General features: G+C 37.4%; 1 protein-coding gene across 3 annotated transcripts in view; it reads right to left on the reverse strand.

The window, feature by feature from the left end:
* Window positions 1-297: 297 nt before the first annotated feature.
* LOC130917516 (acetylcholinesterase-like) overlaps window positions 298-17,512 on the reverse strand; it is an 88,370-nt gene continuing 71,155 nt past the window's right edge. For all 3 annotated transcript variants that reach the window (XM_057838994.1, XM_057838993.1, XM_057838995.1), the window contains exons 3-10: window positions 16,504-16,729; window positions 8,153-8,282; window positions 7,888-8,039; window positions 6,151-6,337; window positions 4,335-4,645; window positions 3,255-3,464; window positions 2,749-2,906; window positions 298-2,571 (exon numbers count right to left, since the gene is read on the reverse strand). In XM_057838994.1, coding sequence (XP_057694977.1) covers window positions 2,441-2,571; window positions 2,749-2,906; window positions 3,255-3,464; window positions 4,335-4,645; window positions 6,151-6,337; window positions 7,888-8,039; window positions 8,153-8,282; window positions 16,504-16,729 — 1,505 coding nt within the window. In that variant the 3' untranslated portion in view covers window positions 298-2,440. The remainder of the gene's footprint in view (window positions 2,572-2,748; window positions 2,907-3,254; window positions 3,465-4,334; window positions 4,646-6,150; window positions 6,338-7,887; window positions 8,040-8,152; window positions 8,283-16,503; window positions 16,730-17,512) is intronic.

Genomic DNA, 17,512 nt, shown 5'->3' on the forward strand with positions numbered 1-17,512 from the left:
GGACTCTAGCAGGGACATTTAACCATCTAATTGTGTGACACAATTATTTACTAGACACAACAGACAGCGGTTGTAATGATAGTGACTACATAGTAGCGGTTGAATATTGGTAGTGGTGTATCCCTTGTGTCCTGACCCAATTCTACACCAATGGTCTCAGGGTTGGTCTCAAGGTCTTAAGTTGGAAAAATCTAGCAGATGTGGAGTCAAAGTAACAAACCCGAGCAGATGTTTTTTTTCTTTGTTTTTTTTTATTTTTATTTTTTTAATATAACATGAAACAATGTTATTGTTCATTTGGTCAGACAAAATTTTCCACATGCAAAAAAAAAAAAAAAAGGAAGAGACATATCCAGTACGGAATATTTGAACAACTAAGTCATGATGGTGCAATTACGAGGATGGACAACTTGCAGAAATATAAACACATTTACTGAAATTAAACAACAATGAAACATACAGTATACCTTCAAAGTTTGTTTGGTGTGATATAAAGCTGTACTATCTTCTAGATCTGTTCTTCCCTTTCCTTGAGATTTCCTATTTTGTCTGTCTTAGTGTGATTGAACAGTTTCTATACAGCACATGAATCTATTGTTTTTCCTTTGGGTTGGGTTGTTTATTTTTCCACAAAGGTTCAGAAAAGTAAAATTTTGGGGGGAAAGTTGAGTAGGTACTGTGGTACATGGTATGAAATAAAAACTAAACTGTTTATTAATAAACACTTTTCTGTTAGAGATATAATACCATACAACTTATATTTTATTGTTGTGGATTAAAGCTAACCTTCCTGTGTAAGCACATCGCAACTAAATGCGCCAATAAAAATACAGACATTCCCTGATAGTAAAAGTAATTGCCAACACACTTTGGTTTAATAAACACTAATACAGGGTTGCCTAGGTGCGTTCACAACCTCTATTTTTCATGCTTCACACTTAAAATATCACTCTTGTCCATCTATTGATTTTCATCTTTCTACACACTTAATGGGGTCCAGTGTGTTGAAAGCAATCATTTCATTCAAATCAAAATTGTAATGCAATGATAAGTGATGCCATAAGGAAAACTGAAAAACATGCAGCTGTTCACACTAACTGTTCACTGGAAACGTGTCAATTCACTACACCGTTGTGGAAAAAAAAAAAAAAAAAAAAAAACTACGTGAGTGAACAGTGAGTTTATCCTGTTTGCTAATCAAGTCAAAATAACAGATTGGTTGCTAAAGTCACTTGGGAAGTTTTACTAATACAGCACAATGCCTGTTGAAGATTTGATAATAAATTGGGAATTAAATGTTAACTTAGATTTAATATATCAGCCGTAGTAACTTTTGGTTTCTTTAAGAGTTGTCCGATATTATCGGGTAGCCGATAATATCAGCTAATGAAAGCCTTTTAAAATTATATCATATAATATCGACAACGGTTTTTCATTATCGGTTTTGGTTCAATATGCATATGGCAGTGCTGTCATGTAAGGCTGCAACTAACGATTAGTTTCACAATCAATTAATTGGACGATTAAACGGTTAATCGAATAAATGTCACTTTTTCCAATTAACTTCATAATTTACCTTTAAGTTGTTTTCAGCACATTGTAAGTGACAATGAAGACAAAATGGATGAGTATTTCCTTCAAAAATAATATTTTATTAAAAGCTTGACGACTTAACTGTGGTCTACAACTGTATTGATTACCAACTTTGTCGGCAACAAATTTACTAGTTGATTTAATCGATTAGTTGTTGCAGCAATATTTATAAGCTAGTTTAGACAGTAAGATGTTCGAAAAATGGCAGTGATGTGAATTGTTGTTTTCCAAAGTAAAAGCAGATTTTTGTTCATGTCCTATTTTGACTTAAAAAAAATATAATCAAGAAATCTGATAATATTTACAACTGAGAAGTTAAATGTAGGTTATAATTTCAAGAATTTTGACAAGTTTAAGGTGAAGGTTAATGATTCAACGATTAAATGGTAACCAAATAGTTGTCGATTAATAATCGATTAGTTGTCGATTAATCGATTAATTGTTGCACCTCTACAGTTATGTCCACTTATTGCCTGCCTGTGTTTCTAGTGTTTTGTCGCCCTCTGCTGGTGCTTAGGTGGAATTACTTTTCCAGCACTTTCTGCGAAGGTCATCATATGTCGACGTGAGCTCATTGCGAATGGTGGGGCTTGGGTTCCCCTTATTTCTGCTGGAATTTTTGTTTCAATTATTACTCATGAATTCAATCCACACATGTGCACAAATAGATTATATGGCCATGCTGGCAAGGTACGGTTGTCAGATGGTCACTCAAATTCCTGGAAGTAGATGACCAAATTTCCAACATACTGGACAGAACACGTAATTGAACTTTGAGTCTCCAAACAAATAAGAATGATAAACCACTTTTTCCTGCTTTTTGGTATATGGGCACCTGGCAGTCACTCTATATGGAAAACACATTGTTGCTATCCCCAATATCTAACAATATGATCATGAAAAACAATGAAATAATAAGGATTGTGCAGTCATAGTGCAGCATTACTCCATTTGCATTCAGACAAGCCTGTAGATCTTCTGTGGAAAACATATGATAAAATTACACGTCATCAAAATGCATTACAAAAATTAAATATACAGTATATATTCATAGATCACATGATTAGATGCTTATTTACTTTATCATGGGAAAAAAAACTGTTTTTGCTCTGCCTCTTACAATGGCCCCCAAAGGTGTGTAAACTAATATCCTACCTGAAACCTTTTGTATTCCTGACATGACTTTATTCCACAAGTAACACTCTTTGGTTTTCATCATACTTCTATTCTCCGGAAGGTGAGAATTCAGAGTAACATACTCTTGGTGATCTGGTGTGAACAACGGCCATGCAGCGCCATCAATTCCAGGATTTCTGAATATGCAGAAAGAACGAGATAAGGCACTAAAATGACCTGGGCAAAAGAAACCTATGCATGCCTTAAAGACACATCATCCTAAATATCAATCCCCAGCAAGAAGAAGAGTGAAGTCAAATGTTTGGGCAACACATTTGTGAGGGAACACATTTTATAATTTGACCTTTGCGTTGCTCAGATTCTATAGGTTACTGTTGTTTATATATCAAAATTATATGAATGAAGCAGAATGCATGGTTGTAGGTAAACTGTTAAGCACATTTAGCAACGGAGGAATACTGAATGATTGAAAAGTGTCACTCTATTTTGTCTACATAGTCCACTCTGTGTTTGATTAAACATACCCAGTCCTTGCAAAGTTGGCCCAGTGTTTCATAAATTTCCTGGTCATGTTCACTTCAGTCTTTGTGTATCCCCAGGTGACATTCAGTGGCATTCCAAACACAAACTCAATCTCGTAACCATGTAGAACACCCATCCATGCTGGCCAATAATTTATGGAAGACTGGTGATCAAAAAAATATGAGAACATTTTGCCGCCTTTTTGTGAGTACCTGGGGACAAAGGGACAAAGAAGGGTAACTGTTAAATAAGTTACACTATAACTGGGTACTCTTTGTTTCTGGAATGACTGAATACCCCCCCCCCCCCCCCCGCCACTCTACCATTGGGGTCACCCAGACAATTTTGTCTCTGTATTGGAATGATGTTAAAATGTTGTTGCTGTTTGATCGTATGGTCACCATGAAATGCCCATGAAGATTCCAATTCATGGGAGGGGCTTCTGGAATCATATACTGAAATTTCTCCAGACCTCAACAATTTAATAGCTAGAATGTCAAAGGTCTGCAATACTGTGATTTCTGAAAATGGTCCTTTCTTTGCCAAGAGCAAAGTTTGAAGGATATATTTTTCAACTTATTATCTATTTATTATTTTGAATAAAATCAGTATGTCAAACCTTGTCAATAGATTGGCCATATTTTGCAACTCATTCAATAAATAAAAGTGTGACTTTTGATGAAAAAAACACAACTGTCTGCCTGATCGATCCTATTTTGAACTAGAATGTACATTTGTTGGACTTTTAAAACAGCCTACATATGTTCAGTCGAGACCATACAACATCTATAATCCTTTTTGGTATCACGGGGAGCTGAAAGTCACTCGACTGATGTGAGAAAAGAGGCGGGGTACCTTGAGGACCGGTCACCAGGCACTCACTGACAATACATACAAACAATCAATCAGTTACATATACATACATAGCATACATGGAAAAAAGCTTGTCCTTAATTAAGCTAAAATGCATGTTTAAGAAACATGTGAAGCCAGGTGAAAAAAAAAAAAAAATCCCAGTCCAAAACCCCTGACTGTATGGCAGATATCCTAACATTAATACTATTGATAGTATTTTTATTTACCTGTGAGCAAACTCTAACAGAGGGCAAACAAAAAATCGGTCTCCAACCAGATTGCCCAGGGAGTCACGGTTTTTCATCCTGTTATGCTCATCCGTCCAATCGGTGTAGTGGAAAATTGCCCCTTTTCTTGCAACAGCGTCAAGGTCTGCCATTGCAAGCTGTACTCCTTCTATGAACTCCATTCTGGTGATGAGACTCTCACCAGTGATGTTAAATCCTGGCATCCCATAAACTAAAAAGTATGTCCCTTCATTTTGGTTTAATCCAAACAGCACATCTTTCTTTGGGAGATTATGACTTTGCAGCAACACCTGTAGAGTATGAAAAAGAGGTTTTCCTTCAAAATTTGATTTTTAGTTACTTTTTTTTCATTCAACCTATTTAACAAAGCAAAGTACTCTTTGTTTTGAGTTTTCCAGATTTTTTGTTAAACTGACCTACATATCATGCTCAACCTATTTCACTTGAGAGTCTGGATAAAAGGGAAATAACTCTCAAAGACTCAAATCCTACTTGGGTGCTCAAACCACCACCACTTGACAGTTTGTTGTTTGTACAGTGACTGATGAATATTCCATCCATGTATTCCTCTGTATGGGGGTTGCGGAGTTTCTGGAACATATCCCATCGAAATATATGGGATGTATTTGTAGCCATTTTTAGTGGACGAAGGGACCAAAAACTTTTCACACTCCAAATCAAACCTATGGGCATTTAAAAATATTTGATCAGTCTTCTATACCTCTTTTGGAAATGTAGAAGGAAACCTGTTTAACACACAGAAAACCCACACAAGCACAAGGAGAACATCCAGGGGCCAAGAATAGATTTTTCATCTCTGAAAAGTGAGGCGCATGTGCTACACATCCATCCACTGTGCCATAAATAAATATTATTCATTCATCCTCAATGCCGCTAATCCTCACGAGGTTTGCGGTGGTTCTGGAGCATATCCCAGTTAACTATAGGCAATAGGCAGCGTGCACCCTGAATTGTTTCCCAGCCAATCGCAGAGCACAACGGTACAAAAAACATTTACACACACACAGTCATACCAACGGAAAATTTGGAGTGTTCAGTCAACAATGTATGTTTTCAGGATATGGTAGGAAACAAGAGTAACTGGAGAAAACGCACACAGGCATAGGGAGAGCATGCAAACTCCACACGGGAAGGCCGGAGCCCAGGATTGAGACCTTGATCTCAGAATTCACCATGCCGCGCTCGATAAATATTAGAAAATAACTTTTATTTGTTTTCAAACTTTAGTTTAGAAATACTGCATATATTCTGTTGTCAAAAGTCAAGTTTTGTGTGAACACAAAAAAAATTACTCTTATTTATTTGACAGCGCAGTGCATTGTGAGTACTGTATATTGCTTATTCGGAATGAATTACTGCATAAAGGTCATAATTGGTCAACTAGTGACTTTGAAGATAAATCTCGTGTGGATATTTTGCAGATGAGAAACAAAAGCAGTTGTTTGTGGTTTATCTGTTTGCTACAGATCATTTCTGCAGAATGTTATTCCTCTTCGTACAACTATTGTTCATTAATGAGTGTTTTTGTAGCTCCGACAACTTCAAAGCATGAAATCTCTTTTCCCTGGTGGAACATGTATGCTAGTTTCAGAAGATGAATTCTCCAATTATTTCTTTTCATATTCTACTCATTAAGAGATAGTATCAATGCACTCAAATCAGGATACAAGCTTAAAATCGACCGCTAATGCTCATTGCAAAGTCTTTGTGTAAAACCTGAGTGGAACACAGTATGTGTGACATGACACAGCACTTTACATAGAATCAGACCTACTTCAACTTCATCAGGTAAGAAGTACCCATCCACGACAGGAGGAAAGGGATTTGGCAGTACTGTAGGCTGTGTGAGCGTATCAAATTGCTTTGAGGTTATCACCGAAGCATCAGTCCTCTGTAAACAAATGTCCAGATGAGCTGGAGAAGATGTGGGGCACCCAATTAATTTTGCTAGCCTCATGGACCTGTATGGTAAACGTAACAATGTATTAATTTAACATTTAATATAATAGGTTTAAATAAATACTGTACTTATAAGTCTATGTTGATGTATGATCATAATAATAAGATGCAGGATACATGGATGTTGCTTTAAAGAAGAGTCAGCAAGATCAGTACTATGATATCATCCAACATACAACTGATCGGAAGTAAAACACTTATGTTTTAAAGTTGAGCCCACAATTTATTGATGATGTAGAAATAACATTGATTTGAAGATCAAAACGCCAGAGGAAAAAATTGATAAAACTTCCAAGCTTTCCTAGATGTACAAGCTCTGCCTTAATGTTGTGAAATAATGCTATAATTTGCAAAAGCAGCCCAAAGAATACATACATTAATACATAAATATACATACATTCTGAGTGTAACGGTATTTGTCCCGTACCGTCACAGTACGGGTATCACGGCTCAGTGCACGCAGTCTGACGGCGAATATGTTTGAGTAAAAAAAAAAAAAAATAATAATAATGATGTCGGAGTTTGTCCTCCTCCACTCCAGGGGGTAGTAGAGGTCATTCGCCTAAACCAACAACCAACATTGTGGAAAAAGGACAACAAACTCACTACTAATAAAGTTATATCGAATGTCCAGAGCGGGAACTATCAAATGCAATATTACTAATACTTTTTAAAGTATATTTATTTATTATTTTCAAATCAGGAAATGTTTAGTTTCCTCTAGCCCTAGGCTGAATTAATTGAAACACTGAGTGAGTATTCATTTTTGCACTTCAAGAGATGCTTTTTCAGTTTTGGAACTATTTGCACTTTTTACTTTATTTTGGCAATATGAGGTCTATCTTATGTGGGAGTGTATGTTCACTGGCAATGGTTTACAGCTAACTGTGTGTAATCATCATAAACATTGAAAAGTGTAGTATCTTATTTTTATTTTTTATTATTACAAATTATTATTTAAAAAAAAGTTACCAATGTTCCCAGCTGGTGAGTGCTACCTGATTTTATCTGTTACCTCAGTCTATCCCTACAAAAAAGGGTGTGTTGTTTATTTTTGCTCATAAAATGTGAATGAAAAGATGAGACGACGTGGAAGAAAAGTTACAGGTTTTACACTATTCAAATAAATTGATTGATATAAAAACAAAACCAGAAAGCATTTTTTGAATCACCAATCAGTTTTTTTTTTTAAATTTTATTTTTTTTATTAGCTATAAGTCTTGCCTAATTACAAGCTTGCCCCGCCAATTGCACAAGGAAACTAAAATTATTCATGTACTGTATAAGGCACTACTGACTATAAGCCGCAGGTGTCCACACTGTATTACAGAATATATATATAGTACACCAAAAGACATGCAGCTCATTAGCCTGTAATAAAATTAAATAACCAAATTTGACTCGAAACCTCAGATTTCACAGTGGGGGGTCAGCGGCTTATAGCCTGAAAAACACAGTATTAAATGATTCATTTTGCAGTGGAGTGTTATCAAAAATAAACAAGCAAACAACAATTGCATATGTAAACAACCATAGACACATTTTTAACTACCTTTCCTGGGCAACTTCTTTGCTGACTGAGGCCCATAGTGCATTTGGGGAACCACTCTGCATGACAGCCCTTTGAAAAAGGTCATGACTACCTGGCGAGAGGAGGTGGAAGCCAACAGATGCAGACCCAGCACTCTCTCCAAAAAGTGTGACCTGTGAAAAACCGCAAATCAAGCGGAAACAGTTTGCAATTATTTTAGTTTAAGCAAGATTGTGACTTAATCACAATTACACCACCAAGCAAAAATATAAAATACATTGCTGACCTGTGATGGATCACCCCCAAAGTTGACAATGTTATTGGATACCCATTGCAGGGCTAAGCGTTGGTCCAGGAGGCCTGCGTTGCCCCGGATATTGTTGTCAGACAAAGCCAAGAAACCAAGAGCACCAAGTCTTTAATATATGACACAAGTTGGTTACTAACTACATTCAATGATAGCTTGAACACCACATGTTCAATATTCCCATACAATAAATAGCCCAGTATATGGGTTGGGGAATGAAGTCAAAGTAAAGATTTAGAGACTGTTTAGTCATACTACCTTCTTAAGCAATTAAAAAGACATGTATCACCCTTGACTTGGATTTCCCCACTACAAGTATGTTGTTCTACTTGTAAATGTGACAAGTACAGAGGACCTAAATTCTAATATTTAATGTTGTATCTAGTGCTGTCAAATTGATCGCGTTAACGGGCGGGCAATTATTTCTTTTTAATTAATCACATTAAAATATTTGACGCATTCAACGCATGTGCGGAATGACCCGCTCATGCACTTGCCTTCGGACTGAGTTGGATATAAACGTAATAACGTGATTTGACCACATTGAGAAAGGCAGCAATGGACCAGTAGGCATCGAGTCTGCCGGAAATCAACAGAAGAAGAAGAAGAAGAACCCGCTCATGCATCCCATAATCCCGCTCAGAAGTGCAGTGAGCAACGTGGGTAACGGTGAAATGTAAACATGGAAGAAAAGCAGGTTGGCCCTCTGGGTGGGGAATTCAAATTCAAAAAGAATAGTGATGGAACAATACATAAACAGGTAGTGATTTGCACTCATTGCCAAAAGGAGTTCAAGTTCCACCGAAACCATTCAAGTTTAAAGTACCACCTGAACACTAAGCATGCGTTTGTTGGGGCTTCCAGTTCCAGCGCTACATCTGGCTTGCAGCAGACTACTTTAACCGAACGCAAACCAATGAGCATATCCACCTCCGAAAAACTAATAAACACAATTGCAGAATGGGTCTCAAAGGACTGCCAACCGATCAGCATAGTTAAAGACAAGGGGCTCGCTAAAACTTTGAGAGTAGCATCCCTCGACCCATCCTGCAAGCCACCAGCAAGAGGAGCAATAATGAATAGGATTCAAAGATTCTATGAGACCGAGAAAAAGAAGAAGGAGGAGACTTTAGTTCAAGTGCAATATGTCGCCCTGACAGGACATCACTGGACCTCAGCGAGTAACACTAATTACCTGGGAGTGACTGCACATAACATCACTAAAACATGGGAACTGAACTCATTTGCACTAACTGTTATGAAAACAGAAGAACGTCACTTTGCGTCGGCATGTGCTGAACAGTTCGAAACTGTTGCTCGCAGATGGTCTATTGAAGGAAAAGTTTCGTGCACTGGGACGGATAGTGCGCGTAATATGATAGCCGCACCCGCAGTTTACCATACGACCACATGCCCTGTGTTGCCCACATTATACAGAGAAGCATCATTGTGAGTCTCGCTGACAGCGGATTTGACAATGCCTTGGCTAAGTGTCGCAAAATTATCGGTCATTTCAAGCATAGCCCAGCGAACCTAGCGGAGCTGAATGCAAAGCAAAAGGAGATAAAACAGACAGAGGAGCAAATGACCCAGGATGTTTCAACTCGCTGGAATTCGACATTGGAAATGGTTCAGCGCTTGACACGCAATCAAGCAGCAATAAATGCAACCCTGGACCAACAGCAGCACAAACTTGTTATGCTGATGCAAGCAGAATGGGATAAAATCCAGAGACTTGAGACCCTTCTAGAGCCCTGCCGGTAAGCATGCCATTATATAATACATCGGTTCTCAAACTTTCCAATTTTAAGGTCACCTCTTATAACTCTGATATTGTGTACCCTATAATTTACAGTCACAGACTTGTAAGGAGCAATTTACACCACCTTAAAAGGAAGCCAGAGGGTCCCCAAAATCCACTGATATAATTTGACCATTCATAGTAGATTGTAGACTGAAATTAAATGAAATAAATGATTACTAAACATTAATCTTTTAGGCTGTGTTAAAGTAATTTACGTCCCTTTTCTCTCTTTTTGTGTATGTGTGTAACTGCAGGTATGTAGCTGAGCTCCAGGGTGGAGAGGACTATGTCTCCTGTTCCATGGTATTGCCTGCCCTCCTTCACTTGCACAATAAAATGGAGGTATCTGAAGAGGACCCTGCATATATGATGAGGTTCAAGGGTAAATTCAAGGACGACCTAGTTTCTCGCCAAGAACACCTCAATCATGCATGGCTCAAGATTGCAACAGCATTGGATCCACGTTTTGAAGACTTAAAGAGCCTGCCCAAAACAGCGAGAGAAGAGGTGTGGACCACACTTGGAGCCATGCTGCGTGATGAATCACCCAGAAGATCTCAGACTTCTAAAGACGGTCCACCCAAGAAGAAAATGACCCTTCTTCTACAGCTGGGCTCAGATTCTGAATCTGAGGAGGAGGTACAGCCTGACACAACCATACAAAAGTACAGAGCAAGGCCCACCATTGATATGAGGGACTGTCCTTTGCGATGGTGGTCCTTTCATGCAGGGGCCCATGAGAAGCTGGCCTCACTGGCTCGTAAATATCTAGCTGCTCCTGTGTCCTCAGTTCCATGTGAAAGACTTTTCTCAATTGCAGGTCACATTGTGAACAAGAAGAGGGCAGCTTTACTCCCAGAAAATGTAAATAAGTTGGTTTGCCTCAGTGACTGGCTAGAGGACGAGTAGAGAAGAGGGCCACATTTATGTGTACACTACACACACTTTGCACACATTCTGAATAATACTGTTTCTGTTATTGTTCCAAGGCTCTGCTGTGTGTTTATTTTTGCAGAGAAAAAGAAAATGTCTTCAACAGAAAGAATATTAATAATGTTCATGCCATCTTGTGGATTTATTGTTATAAGAAACAAATACAGTACTTATGTACAGTATGTTGAATTTATATATCCGTCTTGTTTTACCTTTCCATTTTAACAATAATTTACAGAAAAATATGGCATATTTTAGAGATGGTTTGAATTAGGCCTGAACAATATTGGAAAAAAACTATTGCTGCAATTTTTTGGGGGGTTTGCGATATTATATTGCGATATTTAAAAAAAAAAAAAATATATATATATATATATATATATATATATTTTTTTTTTAAGAAATTTTCACTAGATGATTTGAATAGCTGTTTGGAAAGATTTTGGATGACTCACAATGACCAGTGTACAGTGATCCCTCGTTTTTCGCGGTTAATGGGGACCAGAACCCGCCGCGATAAGTGAAAAACCGCAAAGTTGCGCACCCCGCCCCACAATTTTTTTTTTTTTTTTTTTGTGTGTGTGTGCTCAATGTATTTATTCAGATTTAGCATTGGAAAGAGATACAGTGCCTTGCAAAAGTATTCGGCCCCCTTGAACCTTGCAACCTTTCGCCACATTTCAGGCTTCAAACATAAAGATATACATTTTTAATTTTTTGTCAAGAATCAACAACAAGTGGGACACAATCGTGAAGTGGAACAAAATTTATTGGATAATTTAAACTTTTTTATCAAATAAAAAACTGAAAAGTGGGGCGTGCAATATTATTCGGCCCCCTTGCGTTAATACTTTGTAGCGCCACCTTTTGCTTCAATTACAGTTGCAAGTCACTTGGGGTATGTTTCTATCAGTTTTGCATATCGAGAGACTGACATTCTTGCCCATTCTTCCTTGCAAAACAGCTCGAGCTCAGTGAGGTTGGATGGAGAGTGTTTGTGAACAGCAATCTTCAGCTCTTTCCCTAGATTCTCGATTGGATTCAGGTCTGGACTTTGACTTGGCCATTCTAACACCTGGATACGTTTATTTTTGAACCATTCCATTGTAGATTTGGCTTTATGTTTTGGATCATTGTCCTGTTGGAAGATAAATCTCCGTCCCAGTCTCAGGTCTTGTGCAGATACCAACAGGTTTTCTTCCAGAATGTTCCTGTATTTGGCTGCATCCATCTTCCCGTCAATTTTAACCATCTTCCCTGTCCCTGCTGAAGAAAAGCAGGCCCAAGCCATGATGCTGCCACCACCAGTGACAGTGGGGATGGTGTGTTCAGGGTGATGAGCTGTGTTGCTTTTACGCCAAACATATCGTTTTGCATTGTGGCCAAAAAGTTCAATTTTGGTTTCATCTGACCAGAGCACCTTCTTCCACATGTTTGGTTTGTCTCCCAGGTGGCTTGTGGCAAACTTTAAACGAGTCTTTTTATGGATATCTTTGAGAAATGGCTTTCTTCTTGCCACTCTTCCATAAAGACCAGATCTGTGCAGTGTATGACTGGTTGTTGTCCTATGGACAGACTCTCCCATCTCAGCTGTAGATCTCTGCAGTTCATCCAGAGTGATCATGGGCGTCTTGGCTGCATCTCTGATCAGTTTTCTCCTTGTTTGAGAAGAAAATTTGGAAGGACGGCCGGGTCTTGGTAGATTTGCAGTGGTCTGATGATCCTTCCATTTCAATATGATGGCTTGCACAGTGCTCCTTGAGATGTTTAAAGCTTGGGAAATCTTTTTGTATCCAAATCCGGCTTTAAACTTCTCCACAACAGTATCTCGGACCTGCCTGGTGTGTTCCTTGGTTTTCATAACCCTCTCTGCACTTTAAACAGAACCCTGAGACTATCACAGAGCAGGTGCATTTATACAGAGACTTGATTACACACAGGTGGATTCTATTTATCATCATCGGTCATTTAGGACAACATTGGATCATTCAGAGATCCTCACTGAACTTCTGGAGTGAGTTTGCTGCACTGAAAGTAAAGGGGCCGAATAATATTGCACGCCCCACTTTTCAGTTTTTTATTTGTTAAAAAAGTTTAAATTATCCAATAAATGTTGTTCCACTTCACGATTGTGTCCCACTTGTTGTTGATTCTTGACAAAAAAATTAAATTTCATATCTTTATGTTTGAAGCCTGAAATGTGGCGAAAGGTTGCAAGATTCAAGGGGGCTGAATACTTTTGCAAGGCACTGTACATATAAGGCAATTTTTTTCTCTCACTTTTTCCCCAAAGCATGATTTAAAAAAAATGTGTGTGTGTGTGTGTGTATATATATATATATATATATATATATATATATATATATATATATATATATATATATATATATATATATATATATATATATATATATATATATATATATATATTAATAAATGGTTTTAAGCACTTCAAATGTAATAATTATGATCAGTTTTAAACATAACTGTCCAACCAAATCATTTTTGAACAAGAATAAAGTACTGTAGTAGAAAAATACTTCTGTTTATCTACTTTAGCTGTGACTCTTGGTGGACATGTAGAAATTACAAACTCCTCATGATCACTTCTGGCATTTAATTTATATGTCTCAAACGTCTCCACACACACACACACATTCATTCAAAAGCGGCTTCCTTGCAGAAACTGTTTAAGAAGTTAAACGATGATTGACAGCTGCTGCGCTGTGATGTCCGCTTCTTTGGCAAGATCAAAGATACCAGCATTGTTAACTTTAATAAGCAAGTGCTGCAGTGACTGTGAGGTTCAAAGGGCGTGTGAGGCTCTGCGCAGAGCAGAAAGCAGGGCGTATGTGAATTAAAAAAAAAACAAAAAACTATCGCGCGTCCTTGCGATGGGACTATTGCGCACGCACACATCGCGATGGCGATGTTTAAACGATATATCGTTCAGGCTTAGTTTGAATTGTAATTAATTACGATTAATTAATTTTTAAGATGTGATTAACTCAATTAAAATTTTTAATCGTTTGACAGCCCTAGTTGTATCATTAAAGCCCATACACAACATCAACTCATTCATAAAATCATAATGGAGATTGTGGAAAGAAGTAGTCCTAATTCACAAATTGATGCTGCAACAGGAACAATGTAGGCATTTGTGTTTTGATCAAGGATGCCTCAAGAGAAATGAGGGGAAACAAGTTATCAAAACTGCTAACGGGTAATTGTGAGCGTGAAACAATCATATTACTACCTGAGGCAAGTCACTCCTGATTCCTATTCCTTCTAATTATCACAAAACAATGACTCATCTTGTTGTTAGCCATTCCCTTAGAACCTATTAACCTGAGTGGGAACTGAAAATGTAAATAACAGAAATAAAAGGTTTCACTCAGGAGCAAGGGTCACTACTTCAAACTACCCCTTGTGAAACAGAATACGTTCCGTCCGTATTTAAATATGAATCTAGTACAGAAGCCAAATAACGCAGACCCCGACTGGCGATTGGAATTGGGGTGTTGCACTACTATATGGATCCACCTAGGTCTGTGTCTCCATGGTCTCCTTTTAACTCTTTTCTTTCAGAAAGTGAAAGGTGGTCCCATCTACAGTATCTCTCACCATTAACACACCAAAACTGTGGTAAAATAGAGCAAAAATCTTCATAGTACTTTAGCTTTAACCTTCCTATTCTACAATATTTATCATGCTCTATATTATATAAGAGGGGGTGGCTCTATATTCATTCTAGTTCATCCCAAAATTGTTGGTGGGATTCAGGTTAATAGGGCTCTGTGGTGCCCTTTTTATAGCCCTTGCTTTGGGCGCAATTATGCTGGAACAAAAAAGTGTCTTACTTATACTATTTTCACAAAGTTGGGGGGAACAATCGTCCAAAATATAAGTACAAAATATGTCATTCGTAAGTCCCCCCCCAACCCACTTTCTTTTCTTTCCTTTTTCTTTTTTGACAGAAACAACCAATATATGTAACAGTACCATATATTCGTCTTTCTATTTTTTTTAATTATCTTGTTTGGCAGGAGTTGGAGATAAACGCGGACCCTATTTTACTGAGTGTGGCATTAATAACACTACTTGTGGTAAGGGGATCACTTTGGTAGGCAGCAAAAAGAATGACTGCCCAAGTACAGCTGTAGTGTGTCTTTTCCACAATATTTTTAAGATGCATTTTTTAGGGTTTTAAACTCATATTTCAAAAGCTTTAGATTTAAGTGAGAAACTGAAAATGGAATTAAAATAATCAATGAAATAATAAATATAGCGGAAAACACAGTCAAGGCTGAAAACGCAGTTTCTGCTCTTGCACCCCTCTTTAAAATAAACTGCTGTAATTTAAGCCAAAAGAACTGTTGTGTTTGATAGAACAATATGTGTATATGTTGCCATGGCAGATTCATGGCGCATTAAGTTCCCGAACTATTTCTAATTTGTCCGTTTTAGCCTGGAAAGCCGTTTACAGATGTCGCACAACCGCTTTTATTTCAACCAAGCCATAAAAAGAAGGTAAGTAATCATATTTATTTTTTGAAATGTTTGTCATTTTTAGCTTAGAATCATTAATTGATGTCTAATATTTAGCTTTAAAAGAAAACGACTTTAAAAAAGTATTCATTTGCATATTTTAAACTTTTAAACAAATAACATCACAGTGAAAAAATTAGCGTCTGTATAAAAGTCACGGATATCTATCTAATAACTATCACTTAATTGTATTTTTTTGTTACTGTTGCATTTTCCCCAATATTTTGGATGATAAATAATTGATCCAAAAAAAGAAAAATTGAAAAAAAAAGTTTTAAAATATATGAATGGTATGGTATGAATGGTAAATATATGAAAATGAAAATCTCGACCACTCCTTGATGTCTGCGATTTCTGCATCGCGACCCTTGATATATTACCATGTTTCACCCATAAAATCCCCCCAAAATCCTTCTATGGCCACTCACAGCTGTGTCTTGACACGCAGTGATACATGCTACATGAAGTTTTTGGATCGAAAGATGAGTACGCGATAATATCTAGTTAAAATCATGACGTCTTTAATTATGCTCTCGCGTGCTCTCACCTCCAGTTAGGGTTTTGCTGTTAACTATATTTTTTGAAAATGCCCTTCAGTTCCAAATTTTTCTTCCCCCAGAAAATTAATATTTTAAGCTTTCCAATAATGTATCACACATGCATATCGAACAATTTTGAAATTTGGCCAAATTGGGGGTCTCAGAGCGAAACTTCAAGTCACCTGAGTGTTTTCCACCATGTAAATTTAAAACCAAATACAAGATTTGTCTTGGTGTTGATGAACACTTGCACACTATGCTCCGGTATTTAAATTTCATTTATGATGGTGACCCAAGTATTTTTTTATTATTTTCATTTTTTTAAATGATACTTATAAAACACCTGAGAACAACTGCCTTCGTTAGTACCCAATGAGTCACAGGCAAATTGTGAAAGGGTCATTGAGAAGGATTTGATCCCACATTACCTGCATAAATCATTACACTACTTAATGACACACAGTAAATCTTTACCAATTAGCGAGGGTTATAATTTAAGTCCTCACCTGTAATTCATTGATACAACAACAACACCTTCAACTTTACTCAGGTATCGGCCATCATAAATGTCCAAAGAGGATGTTCCTGAAATAAACCCGCCTCCATATATCCACACAAGGACAGGAGCCAGTGAACTCTGGCTCGCTTTGTTAAAGGGGGTCCAGACATTTAGATATAGACAGTCCTCACTCAGTTTAGTGTTTGGATTCCACATCTCGGCACCTCTAAAACCTGTATTAAATAAATAAAAAAGTTATTATTTATCAAGAAAAAAAGTGAGTCAGACACTGCTACAGGGGTTGGCATTCTTCTTTTTGGAGGTGAGCTTCATTGTTAGTCATAAGTTCAAGAGATTCTTTTTATGAGCAAGTATTATAAAAAGCTGCCATGTGTAGGTTGTGCCAATGGAATATCTAATTCGTTTTCCAAATTTATATTTAGAAATGCTTTTGGGCAATTGGAGTCTATAAATGCCTGGCATTATCTGGTTTCTAAACAACCATCCCTGACAGGTGGTTGTGTCTATAAATAACATTGTATATGTGACCCAGGCTCATTATATCTACGGTAGTAGACCTGGCTTGTCAAACTACATGTTTATCTGAAAAAAAAAAAAATCAAATAAAAGTTAGACAGCAATTTTTGTATTTCATTGTGAATGAGTGAATCGTCAAAGCATTTTTAATCAAATGCAGACACCTCCCAAGATTCTAAAGGTGTTGAAAAATATTCTGACACTATGCAAGACAGGCAGCATGGTGGATGACTGGGTACACACATGTGCTACACTTTTCTGAGCTCAAGGGTTCAAACCCAGGCTTATGCCTTTTTACAATGTGGAGTTGGAGCATGTTCTCGTGTTCTGCCTAAGTTTTCTCTGGGTCTTCCGGGTTTCCTCCAAATTACTCAAAACATGCCTGCTAAGTCAGTTGAATGCTTTAAACTGCGAGTGGTTATTGGTCTATGTGTGCCTTGTGAGTGACTGGCAGCTGGGATAGGCTCTAGAACCTGCCT

The sequence above is a fragment of the Corythoichthys intestinalis genome, chromosome 6 (assembly GCF_030265065.1).
Source record: "Corythoichthys intestinalis isolate RoL2023-P3 chromosome 6, ASM3026506v1, whole genome shotgun sequence".
Taxonomy (NCBI): Eukaryota; Metazoa; Chordata; class Actinopteri; order Syngnathiformes; family Syngnathidae; genus Corythoichthys; species Corythoichthys intestinalis.